The sequence below is a fragment of the Mustela putorius genome, unplaced genomic scaffold, assembly GCF_011764305.1.
Source record: "Mustela putorius furo isolate JIRA1106 unplaced genomic scaffold, ASM1176430v1.1 tig00000095_pilon_pilon_pilon, whole genome shotgun sequence".
In the NCBI taxonomy this organism is placed as follows: domain Eukaryota; kingdom Metazoa; phylum Chordata; class Mammalia; order Carnivora; family Mustelidae; genus Mustela; species Mustela putorius.
Window position 1 is genome coordinate 9,008,427 of NW_025421280.1, and position 16,893 is coordinate 9,025,319.

The 16,893-nt window shown below is 45.6% G+C and overlaps 1 protein-coding gene across 1 annotated transcript in view; it reads left to right on the forward strand.

The window, feature by feature from the left end:
• Positions 1 to 16,013: 16,013 nt before the first annotated feature.
• The window catches only part of PRICKLE2 (prickle planar cell polarity protein 2), a 318,505-nt gene continuing 317,625 nt past the window's right edge, over positions 16,014 to 16,893 (forward strand). Inside the window, exon 1 of the mRNA XM_004738303.3 lies at positions 16,014 to 16,253. Coding sequence (XP_004738360.1) covers positions 16,212 to 16,253 — 42 coding nt within the window. The 5' untranslated portion in view covers positions 16,014 to 16,211. The remainder of the gene's footprint in view (positions 16,254 to 16,893) is intronic.

The following is a 16,893-nucleotide window of genomic DNA, read 5'->3' on the forward strand; positions in this document are numbered from 1 at the left end:
TGGAGGAGAGAAGCACAAGATTAGATTCTGTATAGGCAAACTAAGAGGGTAGATGCTGCTCTTTGAATAAAACTTATAATGGATTTGGCACAAGAGGGCACTGGAAATGGGCCCAAATGTCTCACATTTGCTCAACTCTTTTGCAGACAGCTTGGAATTTACCAGCGTTACTTTTTTTTTTTTTTTTTTTTTAACCAGAGTATTTTAGACCTTGTAGATGTGCCCTGAAATGCCTCATCTCAGGGAGGGTGAGAAGAGCCTCTCTTAAGCAAGTGTGGTGTCTGCTTCTAGAGCTGTTTATGGCAGAGCTGGAAACTGTCTTTGAAATTAACAATAGATGTGCATAAATCTTCAGTTACCTAGCAACTAATACAAGACAACCCAGAGGTTCACAGGCTGGGTGGAGGTAAGCCCATGTTTTAGGAAGACCTGGGATCATTTCCATGTTATTTGGGGGATTGCGGGGAGGGAAAGAAAGAAAATTAATGAGACTAATGAAATGTTTGAGCTTCTTTCTTTTTGTTTGTTTGACCAAAATGGAATCAGATCCCAAACCTTTCCTAAAATCTCTGAGGTTTCTGGCCACAGTGAGGATTGGCGAAAACTAGGTAATTTCGGGGACCCCCTTCCAAAGCTACATTTTTGGTTGTAAAAATGGGCTGTGCAACCACATGTATAAAATGAAAGGCTAGATGAGGGCAACTGTACAGTTTCATCCATGTTATTGCAATGTATGTGGTGATAGGGTTTTTAGGCTTCTGTTTTATTCAATCAAAGGTACGTATTCGGAGCAGAGTAGATTCTTAGAAAGGAAAAGATGTTGAAATAATGTCAAGAGGCATGTGACTTAAGGGACACACACATATAGTTAGCTGATGGGTATAAACGTGTACGTATTTTTTTATTTATAGACATTAGTTTGCGCATTAAGGCTTAGGTTACGAATGCAATGCTCCAGGGCCTGGCAGGCGACACGGACGAGTTCCGTGCCCAGAAGCCATGTGAGCCAGAAGGCTGGACAGCTGCTGCGTAGCCCCAGCTGAACACAGCCATAGGAGTGGGGCTTAGTGCTGCCAGATTTTCGGATTTTTCCCAAAGCCAGAAACCCAGCATTCGTGCAGAATCTCTTATTTTAAAAATATTGACAGCTAATTCCAAGTTTTAAAAAACATCGTGTGGGCTCAAAACCCAGCAAGTCTGCCTGAATGCAAAAGTTTTGAACATGTGGTTTTCTTTTTAAAAATGGCACGGTTTCTCACGACCCACTTTATCTGCAGGGAGGCAGATGAGCTTGCCCAGGCCACTGGCGAACAAGGTTCACACAGAGCCTCGTTCCTACCATGCTGGGGACCCCTCCCGTCTGCCAGGCGCAGCACCTCCCGAGGGTGGGTTTTATTTAGCGCAAGAGTCATGACCCCTGTTTCACAGATGAGGGTACTGAGGCTCACACCCATCCGAGTCACAGTGCCAATGAGTCCTAGAGTCTGAATTTCAGTCCCATCTTTTAGACTCTAAAGCCGCTTGCTCCTCGGGGGTTGACTCAGGAGACAGGACTTTTTCATTTGGGGTTAGCTTTTTTTTTTTTTTTTTTCTTTTTTAGGAAAAAAATTTTTCTTTTAACAGAATTTCTCTGAAGAAGTATTAGGAAGCTATATTCATTTGCAGGAACTGCCTTAAGCGAGTGCCACGAACCAGGCGGCTTCAGGAACCGAAATGGGTTCTCTCGTGATTCCGGAGGCCAGAAGTCCAAGATCGACGTGTCAGCAGGATTAGTTTGCTCTGAATTTTTTCTTCCTGGCTCGTAGAGGACCATCTTCTCCCTGTGTCTTTGCGTCGTCTTGGTGTGTGTCTTGTGTGACTGTGTCCTTACAAGAAGAGATGAGAACACAGACCCGTTGCAGTAGGACTCACTGCATGACCTCATTCTACCTTACCCGCCTCTTCAAAGAGTCTGTCTCCAAATACAGTCACGTTCTGCGGAACAGGGTGTTAGAGCTTCCACACAGGGATTCAGGGCAGGCACAATTCCGCCCTGAACAGACCCATCCATTTTTCCTTTCTTCTTCTGCCCCTTTTAGTGTTATTACTGTTGGAGGGACAAAAGGTTTCCTGAGCCCAGAAACCAGAGCGTAAGGAAAGGGCGTTGGCACACCTGAGGGGATGTGCTTCTCTTATAACAGAAGTCGGCCGACCCAGCAGCTCGTCGGCTCTAGCTGACCCTGGGAAGACTAGCCCCATACCCTTGAACCTGGTAACCCCTTCCCAAGACACAGCTTCAGTGTTTGACAATAAATAAAACATAAGATGTTTAGCAGTGCCACTGTTTTCCTTGGCATCACAGGTTATATCTTTGTGTCTTGATTTCAAATAAGATTGATATGGACAGGGCTGCCTGGGTGGCTCAGTCATTAAGCGTCTGCCTTTGGCTCGGGTCAGGATCCCAGGGTAATGTGATCAGGCCCTGCTTTGGGGTCCCTGCTCGGTGGGAAGCCTGCTTCTCCCTCTCCCACTCCTGGTGCTTGTGTTCCCTCTCTCGCTGTGTCTCTCTCTGTCAAATATAAAAATATATTGGAAATATAAATAAAAAATATCTTTGAAATATAAAAATATCTTTAAAATATAAAATATAAAAATATATTTATATATATTTAAATATTATATAAATATATTTTAAATATAAAATCTTGAAACATAAATAAAAATAAAGTAAATAAAATAAAACAATATTGGTATGGACAAGTTGCATCACCCATCATATCAAAGGCCTCATTGGCCCAGGGCAGGATTTAATAGGATTCTATGCAGGCTCTGGGAACTAAACCGTGAAAAAATATTCGCAATGTGAGAAAATTCTCAAGTGAGCTAAAGTGGGAAGAAGAGGTTCCAAAGAAGTATGTACAGCTTGATTCCAATTTTTTGAAAACAGTTTATTACATGCACATAGATTCATATATATATGCATGTGTATATGTGTGTGTTCACCTGGAAACATGTACCACAAAATATTTAAGATAGCTCTCTTCCAGTGATGGAATCATACATATTTTTTAGTTCATCTTCTGTTTTTTTTTCTAAATATTTCATGTTTTTTGCAATAACATATTATTTTTGCAGTCGGGGAAAATGTCAAACCTTATAATCCCAATTTACACACGCAGTTTACAGAAAAAATCATCGTAACTTAGCCTTGTTCATAAGAAGCTCCCTTATGGCTTTTCACCTGTGACTGCATTTTTACAATATGTAGTTTACTCGCTCTTTTCCAGATTGTACCTGTCAGCCACAATCACCTGGATTCTAGAAAAATTTTTGTGGCAGGCTCGAGAGCCTCTTATCACTTGTTTTGTCCATCCAACTCCCTTTTCTCATGAAAAAGATATTTTGGCCTAAATTCAGAGAAGAGATGGTGCCCGTAGACTTGGATGAACGGCGCTGAAATCGGTAAGTGGACTCGTTTCATGTGCTTAAAGGGTCATCTGAGCGGACCCCAAAAGAAGCAGCACCTAACTTCCTAGTGAATTTGTTCACTCTATTTCTCTTTATTTACTTGAGAGACCCTTTGTATATACTTCCTTTTCAATAGAATGTGTTCTAATTGGCTAAGGATCCCTGCGATGTATGTTTTGATGAAGGAGAGGTCCGTGGGGGATGCTGCTGTCATGTCAAACCTGGAAGAGGCAATATCGGTCTCTTTGTCCAGCTCTTGACATCATTGGTTCCCAGACCTCTGAATACCCTGGCGAGATTTTGTAAAGGGTCAGTCCCCCACACCATTACAGAAATGGAAGTCGCCTGAGACTTTGGATTGGGTAAGATCCAATTCTTCTAATGTTCAGCTGGATTGGAGAACCCTTCCTCTACATGGCTTCTGAGTTTCTCCCTGCAACATCATGATAGATGGTTACATGAAGACTTCTAGAGAAGGAGAATCTTCTACCCCATGAGCTCTGAGTACTATAATTCTCTTTTGCATATAACTTGGATTCCTCTGACGAGTTCAGAGGTTAAAAATGGAGTCACTTGGCCCATAAAACCCAATAAAAATCCCAAGGTCCCAGTCTTCTTGTAGAGTCATATCTTCAAATCAAAAGTAATCACAGTGGTAACTTAGGGCTTTAATTGCAACTCCCCAAGAATTTGTAAGTGGTCTAGTTTATAACTTGTGGGAGCATTTCTCAAACCCCCAGCATTTCCCTTTCCTTCTTAATTCCCATACCTCTTCGTGATACCAGAGCTTTTCATTCACTGCCCCATACCCAAGTCTATCCAAGAGCAGTCCACATGCTCTTTCAGGCTTTTTTCTACCTCTGTTCATTCTAAACAATATGTTGTGTAAATTACCTCTCTGGCTGTTTCCTCTCTGCGCTCTCTCTCTCTCTCTTTCTGGTTTGTTCACTACCCAGACTTCCTACAAGAAGGGAGAGCACAGAAAATGCCCAACAAAAATCTTCCTTCCTTTCTTCCATTCCACTTAAATATATCTCTCTATATCCAATGTCCTGATTCTGCATTTTTTTTTTAAAGGCTAGGAACTGGGGATAGGAGAGCTGATGTCAAAGATAAAATTCCTTGTTTCTAATTTGATGGGGGAGGGCTACCTCTGGGCACATTAATAAGCCTTGAGCTCATCACAGTAATGATTTCTCCATCTGCCACTGCTAGACTATAGACCACTACATAGTTCATATGCTCTGTCCTTATTCTACATCCCCCTCCCACCCCCCACCCCCTGCCCCAGTGTTCACAAATAAAGCCCATCAACTACTATTTGGAATCTTTTTCCATCTCCTGTTCTAATTCCTCTGTCTTATGGTACTTACGATTAAATTCTTTCCTGATTACCATGTTGGGGGGATAGTAAGCAATGTGCTCTGAGCCCCAGTGATTCATAGTGAAGTGTCTATTATGCACTTAGAATCTCAGCCTCTGTATTAGCCAAACATGGCTTTGATCCCAGCTCAGCCTTTTCCTGCTAGGTGTTCACCAAGCATGCCGCTTAACATCTCTGGTCCTTAGCTTCCTCATCTGTAAAATGGGAACAATCACAAAATATAACTCAAAGGGCTGGAAGAATTAAATGAAATGTAATTAACTCCAGTGAAATGCTTAACCCGGAATGTTGGTTCTACATACACAGTAATATTTTCTTTTTACCTTCCTCTTTTGGAAGATATGAGCAGAAGAGAAGGGTGATTTTGCGAGAGAGGGAAGAGGACCTTGTAAAAGGGCAGAAATCAGGGGCACCTGGGTGGCTCAGGTGGTTAAGTGTCTGACTCTTGATTTTGGCTCAGGTCGTGATCCCATGGCCATGAGATGGAGCCCCATGTTGACTGTGTGCTCAGCACACAATCTGCTTGGGTTTCTCTTTCCTTCTCCCTTTGCCCATCCCCAGTCTCTAAAATAGATAAATGAAGTTTTATTTTAAGATTTTATTTATTTATTTGACAGAGACAGAGATCACAAGTAGGCAGAGAGGCCTGCGGGGTGGGGGGAGGGGAAACAGGCTCCCTGCTGAGCAGAGAGCCCAATGTGGGGCTCAATCCCAGGACCCTGAAACCATGGCCTGAGCTGAAGGCAGAGGCTTATCCCACTGAGCCAGAAATCAGCAAACTAAGCCCACAGACCAAATCTGACCTACCACCTACTTCTGTAAATCAAGTTTTACTAACACACAGTCATACTCGTTTCTCTGTGAAAGCATTTGCATTACTGTCGCAGAGTCGGGTCATTGTGATAAGGATTGTATGACCCACATAACCTGTAATATTTACTGTTTGGCTCATTACACATAAAGTTCACCAACCTTGATTTAGAACATAAAAACAGAGTCTCTTTTCCATGTAGTTTGCCACTGGGGAGATGAACGTCCCGAGACTTTCTTCGTCAAGTGAAGTGGTTGACCGTAGTCAAAGATTTTACACCCAAGAGTCAACCCTCACCAACTCCTTAATTACTGTTTGGTTCTGTTTGTTTTGTTTTCACCAAGAATTTACATCTACAACAATCAAGAGTCAGGCAAGGTTCCTTAGAAGCGTGGCTTATCCTACTAGAATGACAAGGAATGGAGTATCACATATCCCATAAGGCCCTTACAACAAGATGCCCAGGGGTCACCCATGTCTGTGCTTCTTTCTAGGCACAAAGCTAGCAGACACGTCCCAGGTTCCTTGCAGTAAGGTGGGCCAAATCTTGAGTTTTTGCTGCTGGAATTAAGGGGAAACATGTCACCATTCCCACACCTTACTAGAGTCTTCCTCATTAACCTCCATACCCTCTCCTCTTCCCTGCCTGTAGGATACAAACAACCCAGTGGAGGACTCTGAAGTTTAGAGTGAGCTATCCCATAGAACTTTCTGGAATGATGGGAAGCTTCTATTCAGCGTTGTTCAATATAACAGTGTTTCATCACATGGGGATATTGTGACCTGGAAATGTGTCTAGTGTAACTGAGGAGGTGAATATTTACTCTTGATGAGTTTGAAGAGCACATAAAACTAGTGACGGCCCTATTGGCTAGAACACTTCTGCAAGACGGTAGATCGGAAGCCTGAGGTCTGGGTGGAGCATAGCACCTCCTTCCCCCTCCCCCTTTCTTCTTCTGGTCCACTTGCCCTAGATTGTGATGTGAGCAAGAAATAACGGCTCCACAGATAGACTTGATGGGCTAGGCAGCCCTGAACTATACAGACCCATAGTCCTGGCAACTGCTTTTATGAAGAGAGGACAGTTCAGTCCACTACTCATTCATTTTACAAGCTCAAGGAATGCCAATGAAGGCCTCTGCTGAGATCTACTTTTTAACCTCATCTGTGGTGTTAATTATCCACTTTAAAAGATGAGAGAAGTGGCTTTGTGAGCCAGAAACTAAGAGTAGCTTCATGAGCGACTTGGACATAACGATCTCAGCTATATGCTATGTAGGAGGGTTCAGTTCTATTCAATACTGCCATTTTTTTTTTTTACAACCATTTTAAACTGTGCATGTCCCATACATGACAGAGAAAGGGCCATCTGGTTTGATGATTTTTGGCTTCGAAGAGAATACGAAAGAAAAGTGTAAGTTTTAATACTCAAGAGATCAGATTTTCTGCTGAAGAGGAAATGACTTCATGTCCAGGAGGGTTCCGCCGAGAAAGGGGCCAGACTGCTCTCTGGGAACTGGTGGGGAGAGGGGGTGCTTCTCAGCGGGGTTGTGCCTGCCACTCAATGTTCCTTTCGTTTCCAAGGTGGGATGATGACTCACTCCTAGAGGAGAACAACTGGTCTCTCCTTCTGTGGTGTCAGGGACAGAGTCTTGTGGGTTTCTGTCCCAAGCCAGAAGGGCTAGGATGACTCACTGTTTCACCCACTCTGTGTGCCCACCTGTTTCTGGACAAAGCACCACAACACCTGTTTTATTGTAAAGAGAACCAGCTTTGTGGGATGCCTGGGTGGCTCAGTGGGTTAAAGCCTCTACCTTCGGCTCAGGTCATGATCTCAGGGTCCTGGGATGGAGCGCCGCATCGGGCTCTCTGCTTGGTGGGGAGCCTGCTTCCCTCTCTCTCTCTGCCTACCTGTCAGCTTGTGATCTCTATCAAATAAATAAATAAAATCTTAAAAGAGAGAGAGAGAGAGAACCAACTCTGTAATCAAACAGACCTCTACCAAAATTTCGAGTCTATCACTTATGAGTTTGGACAAGTCACTTCACTTCTCTGAGTCTTGTTCTCTTTCATTTAGGGATAATAGTACATTTACCTCCTGAAGCTGTAGCAAGAACCCACGTCTATGAAAGCAGCTAGGACACGGCTTCATACAGAGTCAGTACCTCAGAGGATTGAGGGTTCGGAGCCCGTATTTCTAAGACTGGCCCAACAAGGAGGGGCCTTAGGGTGGTCCTGTAGTGAGGATGTGAGTGTATGAGTTAATTACTACAATGTTTCTCAGACTCCAATATGCATTTGATTGACTAGGGATTTTGTTTAAATTTGGATTCAATTTAATAGGATTATGTCATTTAAATGAGCTTCCGGGTAATTTCAAAGCTGCCCATCACTGACATCACCTTAGAAGAGCAAGAAATTAGAGAGTCTTATCCTGCTCTGTGTTTCCCTCTTCTGAGCTGAGATTCGATATCTACTTTGAATTCAGAGGGTGGGGGAAGTGTAGGATAAGGGTAATGCAGAATAGGCAGCCCAAAAGGGAATCTAGGCAGATGACTACAGAAGTCATGGAAAAAGAGATGGGTTGGAGGTTTCCAAGGCTGACTAGACTTTAAACTCACCTGGAGAGCTTTCAGAACTATCCATTGTCAAGTCTCACCCCAGGAATACTGATTTAATTGATTGGGATGGGGCCAGACATTGACATATTAAAGAAAATAACTCCCCAGGTTATTGTCATATGCGGCCCGGGCTCAGAACCTCTGGGCTTGACAAAAGAGGCAACTTTCCCAGTGGGAAAGAATCTGGAAAGGGTCTTATCAAGGTATTAAATCAGGTTGGGTTTTGAGGGGCTGCTGGTTGAGGAAAAAGGAAAAAAGGAAAAAACAGATCATGGAAATTGCATATAAGGGAAGCCACTGGGTTGAAATCTTGAAAAATCAGATCCATTTGATGAAGCTGTCACAAAACACTAAATGTCGGCCTCACCTGAGATGATAACTTAGGTCTAATCCTTTGAAGCCATTTGTTTGTGAAATCCATGCCGTTTCTGGGAATCGGAGGCTCTTTTTCTTTCATCAGCTTTGTGAATTTGATTGCTGTCTATGCTCACAGAGGTTATTGAATGATTTTCATTGGAGCACAGAAGCCAGTTGTGGCTGGTAGCAGTACCTGTCCAGTTACTGGTCCAGTAATTCGTCCAGTGGGTCTCTATAGGGTGGGGGAGGGAGCCATGAGCCCAGCACAGGTGATCCAACAAATTCGGACCAATGCACATAAATAGTTTTGCTACGATTGAGTTTATACTTCTGAAGCCCAGGTGGTAGGCTGTCTCCTTGTTCCCAGAAGCCAGCTCAGAGGTGGCCCTTTGCCAGCTTTGACACAAAGCTCAGCCCCATTCTAGAATCTAGGTGTGCCAAGAGTCTGCAAATACTGAGTTTTATGTACGATTCCTCTGTCTTGGGATGGAGGCTGCATCCGCCACAGCTCAGCATCTCGAACAAGACCTACCTCTCCCCCGGAATGCCTATGCACACAGCCAATAAAGAGATTCTCCTGAATTCTCCTGAATTCCCCTCACAATATTTTACTCCTTTGGATCAGAGTTTGGCCCTGTCCTAGCTGCTCCACAATGGGGGGCCTGGACCCAGGCATAGCAAACACAAGTCTCTCTAGAAATCTGGACCCAACTGTGTAGGTAGACATGTTTTCCCTGTCATCTCAAAGTAGAGTCTTCCTATGAAATCTTTCAGCATTTCATAAATGCAAAAATCACCTTCAGATTTCTTTCAGTTAGTGAAAGCAGGTACTAATGTAGGTCTTTTGTATAGTGAAGCAGGATAAAGTGAATTTTTGGATAGCAGGGGAAACCCTGCATGTTATAAACTGTTACCTGGATGTTAGAATATTCTGTTAAATTCAGAGCAGGGCACAGCTTCTGGAAGGAACACAAAAAGCATAGCCAATGCAAACCATAGCCAAAGGAGCTGGCCCTTTGAAGCCCTTGCCTAAACAATCACACAGGCAAGAGCTCTGCTTTGTGCCTGAACCTTAGACTCACACAGGGGGTTCTTAAGATGCTTATGTCCTGGGACATCTGGGTGGCTCAGTTGGTTAAGCATCTGCTTGTGGCTCAGGTCATGATCCCAGAGTCCTGGGATCGAGTCCCACATTGGGCTCCCTATTCATGCTTTTCCTTCTACTCCGTCCCCCGCTGGTGCACTCTATCTCTCTGACAAGTAAATAAATAAAATCTTTAAAAAAAAAAAAAAAAGGAAAATGCTTGTGCTCAGGCCAGGCCCCTGGAGATTCCAATTTAATTGGCCTGGGGTGTGGCCTGGGCACTGGGATTCTTGAAAGTTCTCCGAGGTTGTTCTTGATGTCCAGCCAAGTTTGCGGCTCGCTGCTCTTTCTACAGTGCTCAGTACTGAAGGGCAGGAGTGAAGGGTTCTTGTAAGCCAGGCTTCCTACCTTGCAGCCATAATTCTCATGTCCTGATTGTGGACCTATGTCGTCGTGAGTGTTTAAATCTCATTAAGTGAGCCCTCTCCCCTTCTACCATCATAAAGCATAAGCATAGTGTCTGTGTGAGACAAGGAGGCCATTAAGTAGCAGACAGACTGAGACGGGCAGGGCACAGAATTTAGTTTGGAGTTAGGACCGAGAAGAATCAGGTATCAACATCCAGGTATCTGCTCCCTGTGTCAGACCTTGTTGGCACAATGCTTCACAGGCGTAGACCAGACAATGGAGGGAAATGGGTGCCAGAAAGCTCTTTTCTCTTTCCCGTTCCTTTCTGTTTATTGGACAGAAGGTACTTGGGAAAATGATATAACACCAAGTTGAGTGCTGACGGAAAGTGGGTCCTTGAGAGGTGAGCAGGGGGAAAAAGAGGCTGATGGGATCTGGGGAAGCAGGCAGTCGAGGAGGAAAAATGGTCACTCACCTTCTCAAACTGTTTCCTCAGACCCGAACTGGACCTTCAAAGATACATTTGGGTAAATCAGAAGATGCCCCTTGGATGCAACCAGCTCTCACCCCAGGGCGCACGTGAGGAACCTGAACACTTCTCTGGGGGGTGGGGGGCAAGGGGAGTGACGTCAGGGAGGAGACAGGGAAATTGCGAGAGAGGGAAAGAGAGAGAGAGAGTGAGAGAGAGAGAGAGAGAGAAGGAGAGACAGACAAGGAGAGAAAGAGCACTTTAATGGAAGCTATCCCTCATAGGCAGTAAGGGATCATGAAACGTGGCACAACAAAGCTGGGCTTCGTTCCTTCTGGAACCACTTATCAATAGGGCAGGGTACTGAGCAAATCACATGACCTCAGTGAGCGTTTGTGTCCTATTCTGACCTTCCTGTGAGTCTTGGAGTTCCAGCCTGTTACTTAAGAATGTATTTCAGAAACACTAGGCTGCAACTCCAGTATAAGGAGTTATTAAAAAGCCAACTTTGCATCTTTGTGTTTTTATAGGGGTCCTGGGAATTCCAGGAGCACAGTATTATAAAGTCCTCAAGGGCATGGTTAAAGGGAGGAACAGAAGGGAAAAGGAGTATTTTTCTGTTGTTACAAAGACACGCATGTCATAGGGAAAACAACGTAGAAAATTGCAAAGAAATGAAACCTGAAATTTCTCCTTCTGAAAGAATAGTAGTAGTTGTCATATAAAACAACTACATATGCATATTTAAAACCCATTATATTTTCAAATTTAGAAGTGTTTTTTCACTCAAAATAACTCAAGCTTCTTGCAGAAATTGAGAATAGATAGATTAAAAAAATCATCTATATTCTACCACTTAGGACTACTTAGTGCTCTAGAATGTTAAAAAGTCAAATATTTACACATTTTATATATATTTTTACCTTTTTTATTATACAAGAAACAAGGGGTTTTTTTGTTCTTTTTTTTTATTATTTTTTTATTTGACAGAGAGAGAGATCACAAGTAGGCAGAGAGAGAGAGAAGCAGGGTCCCTGTTGAGCAGAGAGCCCGATGCGGGGTTCGATCCCAGGACCCTGAGATCATGACCTGAGCCGAAGGCAGAGGCTTAACCCACTAAGCCACCCAGACACCCCTCTACGTTACTTTTAATGTTCGAGTAGAATTCTATTAGATGGTTGCACTATTATTCATTTAACTGATCCTCTAATGTTAAGCAGTTAGATCACCTGTGATTTTTCTTTTTCCTCTTAGAAAGAGCACTGTCACAATAATTCTTTAACCATGTGTTTGTGGTTTCTTTGTAATTTAATTTTTAGGATAAGCCAGGCCAATGGCTCTGCAGAATTCTAAGGATTTTTAAAGAGAAGAGGTAGGATGCTTAGCATAGTACCTTTTATCATTTCAAATATTTTTGCTTTACAGATATGAGAATATAAACTTAAGATGACTTGATGCCTTGTGAAATACTTAGCCCATCAATACTCTTTATTACAGTTTTCTCCTGATTTAATTTTTTTTTTCCAAAGATTTTATTTATTTGACAGAGAGAGATCACAAGTAGACAGAGAGGCAGGCAGAGAGAGAGAGAGGGAAGCAGGCTCCCTGCTGAGCAGAGAGCCCCATGCGGGCCTCGATCCCAGGACCCTGAGATCATGACCTGAGCCGAAGGCAGCGGCTTAACCCACTGAGCCACCCAGGTGCCCCTGATTTAATTTTTTTTCTGATTATATATATCAGTGTCACGCTCATACAAGAAAATGTGTAGACTACAGAAGAGTTGGTTGGAATGAAAGAGGAAAGCTCCTTATGATCCCACCACGGAGAGATTCAGCTCTCTTGTCGCCCCTGCCAACTCCCTCACCACCCATGGCTAGCCTCACTTTTCCCAAATACTCTTTTGTAGACTTCTGATTAGGGGGGATGCTTTCATGGAGCTTCTAAGTGTTGGCTGCCAGTTCAGGGAGGTTCCCCCCGCTTTGCAACCCTCAGGATTGTTTCCAGTAGGTAACAGCAGGAGATGAGCACCTGGGTGGGCCTGTGTTGAGATATTTTGTTCTTAGTCCCTATTTTAGGAAGCGCTCTGTGCACACATCCCTAAGGTTTGCTGCAGGTGCGTGGAAACAGGATGTCGGAGGCTTCACCTGGCTTAATAGTCTCAGATTCATATAAGGAAAAATAGAAAAGCCTAAACACAGAAGGCAGGCATGCATACACCAAAGGATGAGGAGACCAACAGCTTCTTGCTACACCTGTTCCGGATTTGATTATCAGAAGACCTCAGGCAACAAGGACATAATTTTCTATTCAGATAAATAATTTTACATTTCTGATGATAAAATGAGCATCTGCTCATCACAGGAAATACATTTAAGCAGCAAAAAGAAAAAAAAAAACACCTTATTTTGTGTGTGTCTTTCCAGTCTCTTGATGTCTATTTTAAGATGAATTAAAGCCAGACAGCCTCTGCTGGTTTTGTTTTCCCACATTGTATGATAGCAAAGACGTTTTCCATGTCAATAATCCTGTAGGAGGATTTCTCCAGGTTCCATCCATAATTGCACTGCCTTGAGACATGAGGAAAGAGCACCCATCAAAGAGGTCTATGCAGGGTAAATGCAGTGATACAAAGCAAAATAAAATTGCCTACTGTTCACCTATAGCTGACAGGGAGAATGAGTTTTCCTTCCCGGTTACTAAGCTTTATCTTCCTAAGCAAGATAAAGTGCTTGTTGACTAGAGAAGTAAAACACTGCTTCTCAAACGGGAGCCTCAGGTGTAAGTAAGCCCACGGAAAACTGGCTCCTGTTCCGAGGAGATAAGCCAAGGAGGACTCATCCAGCAGGGGGTGATTAAAAAAAATTTTTTTTTTAGTTTCCCTGCTTTTTAAAAAAAAAAATTGAAGTATGATTAACATGCAATGTTACATAGATTCAGGGTTTTTTTAATCTTAAGGCATTATTAATTGGAGAGAGAGAGAGAACACATGATTCGGGTCTTGATCTCACAACCCTAAGATCATGACCTGAGTGAAATCAAGAGTTGGACACCTAACTGACAGAGACACCCAGGCTCCCCCGTGTCAGGGATTTTTTTTTTTTTAAGATTTTATTTATTTATTTGACAGAGAGAGAGAAAGATCACAAGCAGGCAACCAGAGAGAGGAGAAGCAGGTTCCCCACTGAGCAGACAGCCTGATGCAGGGCTTGATCCCAAGACCCCGAGATCATGACCTGAAGGCAGAGGCTTAACGCACTGAGCCAACCAGGTGCCCCCATTTAAATGGCCAATATCAGGGGAAGTCCTTGGGGTTGGGTTTGGGAGGTGGAATTGGGCTTCATGCTTGTGGCTTGATCAGACAACACAGGGAGACGACATACATCTTCTTGGTCTCTCCTCTTTAACCAAGAAATGAAAGTGAAATGCCCAGATCACCCACACCACTTTCCCCAAGGACACAATTACTGTTACATCCTTCACAGCCACGTCCATCCGGAGGTAGGACTATTGCCACGGACCCTTGTACTTCCTTCCAAGGAATCTGAAGAAGGTGCTGCTTCCTCCGGATACGCTCCTTCCATCTGTCAGAGACTGGTAATGCCTTGGTTTTGTTCCTGACCTTTGCTAACAGATTTCATAATTAAAATACAAGTAGGCAATATCCACAGAGAGAACATGGTCCTCCGTCCAGACCCACACCTGCCAGTAGAAGGCCACGCACGGTGCAGCACGGAGCAGGGAATGTGGTCGCCCTGCTGAGAAGGCCAGGTGGGCCCTCTGCACCCGTACTGATGAGCACCTGGGGTTTTAATTGCCGTCACCCCTGCCTCCCGCCCCTAAAAACGACAGCCTTCTCTTTAGTCATTTAACGTTTGTCAAGCATTTAAAATGACCCAGAGCCTGTGCTAGGCCTGTGCCAATAAAGAGATGAATGAGCCATGGCAGTTACTTTCTGCAAGTATACAGCTACTGGTGCTGGGGAGAGGGGGCTATTGGGTAAATAGCTAAAGGCAATGGAAAGGAGTCTCCCCTTTAGGCCGTTAAGCGTTGGAATATTTTTTCCAGAGCTAAGATTATGGTGAGGCAAGTGAAGGAGGGACAGGTAAGTACAGGGTAGGATATGGTCTTTATTTAAAATATTGATTTTTTTTGCATTAATTACTTTAAAATATTGCATTACATGACACTTCATTACAATTACATTAAATACTCCATAAAAATATGGTTAGTCTCGATTCCTGAGTTTTTCGGGTCCCCTGTAAATTTCGCTCTGCACTTTCCTCACCCTTGTTCTGGCCTGGAACTCAAATCAAACCTTAATCTCTGGGCACCAGTGAGCATCAGCAAACGCTAATATACATCAGGTGTCTAAGCTGGGTCACACACACACACTTTTGCAGTTGCGGTACCGTAGACAGCACACAGCTTTTCAGCTCTCAGGCTCAATGTCTCACCCAGAAAAACACTAAGCCCAGAGAAGTATCTTTTTGACAACACCAAGAGTGTCTCCTTTTGACATTTATGGAGTCCTTAGGTTGTTACAATAGGGGTCAGCGTTCTCAGGGAAGGTGGTATTTAAGCTCCCACATTAGTGGGAAGTGGACAGCCTGGTCTATACGCTCGTACTGGCAAAATTTTCTTTCTTTCCTTTTTTTTTTTTTTTTTGTGACAGTTAATCTTTAATGAACCCTTAGTCTGTGACTGTTATAACATCTATTAACAGCCGTACCTGGCCCGCTCATCTCTCTCAACAGCACTGTGAGATTAGGACTCTTGTTATACCCTTGTTTAATCGATAAGGAGACGGAATCACAAAGGCAGTTAATTGGGGAAGATCACCAGCGACCAAGCGGTGGGAAAAGCAGGGGCCCGCGGTGGGCGGAGGGGGAGCGTCAGAGCTTGCCCTGCGCGGGTTCAACAGGTACTCAGCTGCTGCTGTATTCCGGGGGCTGTGGGGGTAGGGGCTTAGGGTATCCTTCTCATCTGCTCAGACTTAGTGAATACATGCCAGGCATGTCACTAACTTTTAAAATAGCCCACGTTTGAGGGTGAGGGGACCCTTTTAGATCTCGATTATGCTGGCTGTTGTAGGTCTGCGTGCATTTGCCCAAACTGGCAGAATGCTGCCCTGCAATTTACTTAAGTGAATTATGACTTCATTTAAAAACCTTAACCCCCCCATCCCTCCACCTCCAGCCGCTGCTCAGGCCCACGCGGCAGGGGGCCTTCAAGTGGTCCCTGCCCTAACTTGGGCTAGGGTGAGGGACGAGCCTTTGTGGGCGGGCCCAGGTGCGGGACCAGAGGCAGCGGCGGCCGGCCGGCGGGGAAGGCGGGGAAGGGAGAAAGTAGGCGCAGCCGGTGCGGGGGAGGGATGGGAAGAGCCCGCGGACCGCGGGGCGAACCCGGGGAGGCGGGGGGATGCCGGGAGAGAGGGAGGGACCTGCCGGCGGGAGAGCGAGAGGCACCAGCAAGGGAGGCGGGGGAAGCGTGCGCTCCGGAGCGAGCCCGGGGCTGCGAGGCGGAGACAGCCAGGCCACGGGCCGCCGAGCGTGCCCGCCCAGGCGACCCGCCCTCCCCGCCGCGGCGTGGACAGACCGACCGACGGCGCTGCGTGCAGGAGGCGCCCGGCCATGTTCAGCCGGAGCTCCCGGAAAAGACTCTCCAGCCGCTCGGTGAGTGTCCCCTAACCTAAGCGGGGCCGGTCTCTGGGTCCCCCTGGGCCTCCGCGAGCGCCCCTGCCCGGCTTCCCTCCCGCCCCGCCTGACGGCCGCGCACCTGTGGCCCCAGGTAAGCCGGCCCCGCGGGCGAGGGCGCGTCCGGGGCTCGCGGGAGCGCTACAAGGCGCGGAAGGGGTTAAGTCTGGAAACCCCTGTCTGGGCGAGAGCGAGACCCCGAGCGGTGGCCCTGTAAGTCACAGTGCGGGGGCGCCCGGGAAAGCCCCCTCCCTCGCTTTTTCCCGAATCACAGTATCTAAGCTCTCCAGCCTCTCGGAGCTCTAGCCGCGGACTTGACTTTGGGCTGTCTTTTGGGGTGTCCTGTGCTGCCCCCTTCCCGGGAGCACCGGCATGGCTCTAGGCGAATGCGCGATGGTCGCTTCTCCCGGACCCTGGGGAACAGAAAGGTCTTGCTTTTGTTTCTTAGAAACCCGCGACCAAGGTGTCTGGGGGAGACAAAGCCCCAGCCATGGCCATTTCTTGGTGGCTTGGTGCCCACGTCAGGGGTAGCCCGCCTGGGTCCACACACCCTTCCCCATGCGGGAGACCACTCTGGGGCGCCGGCAGCGCCCCGCCCCGCGTCCCCCACAACTGAGAG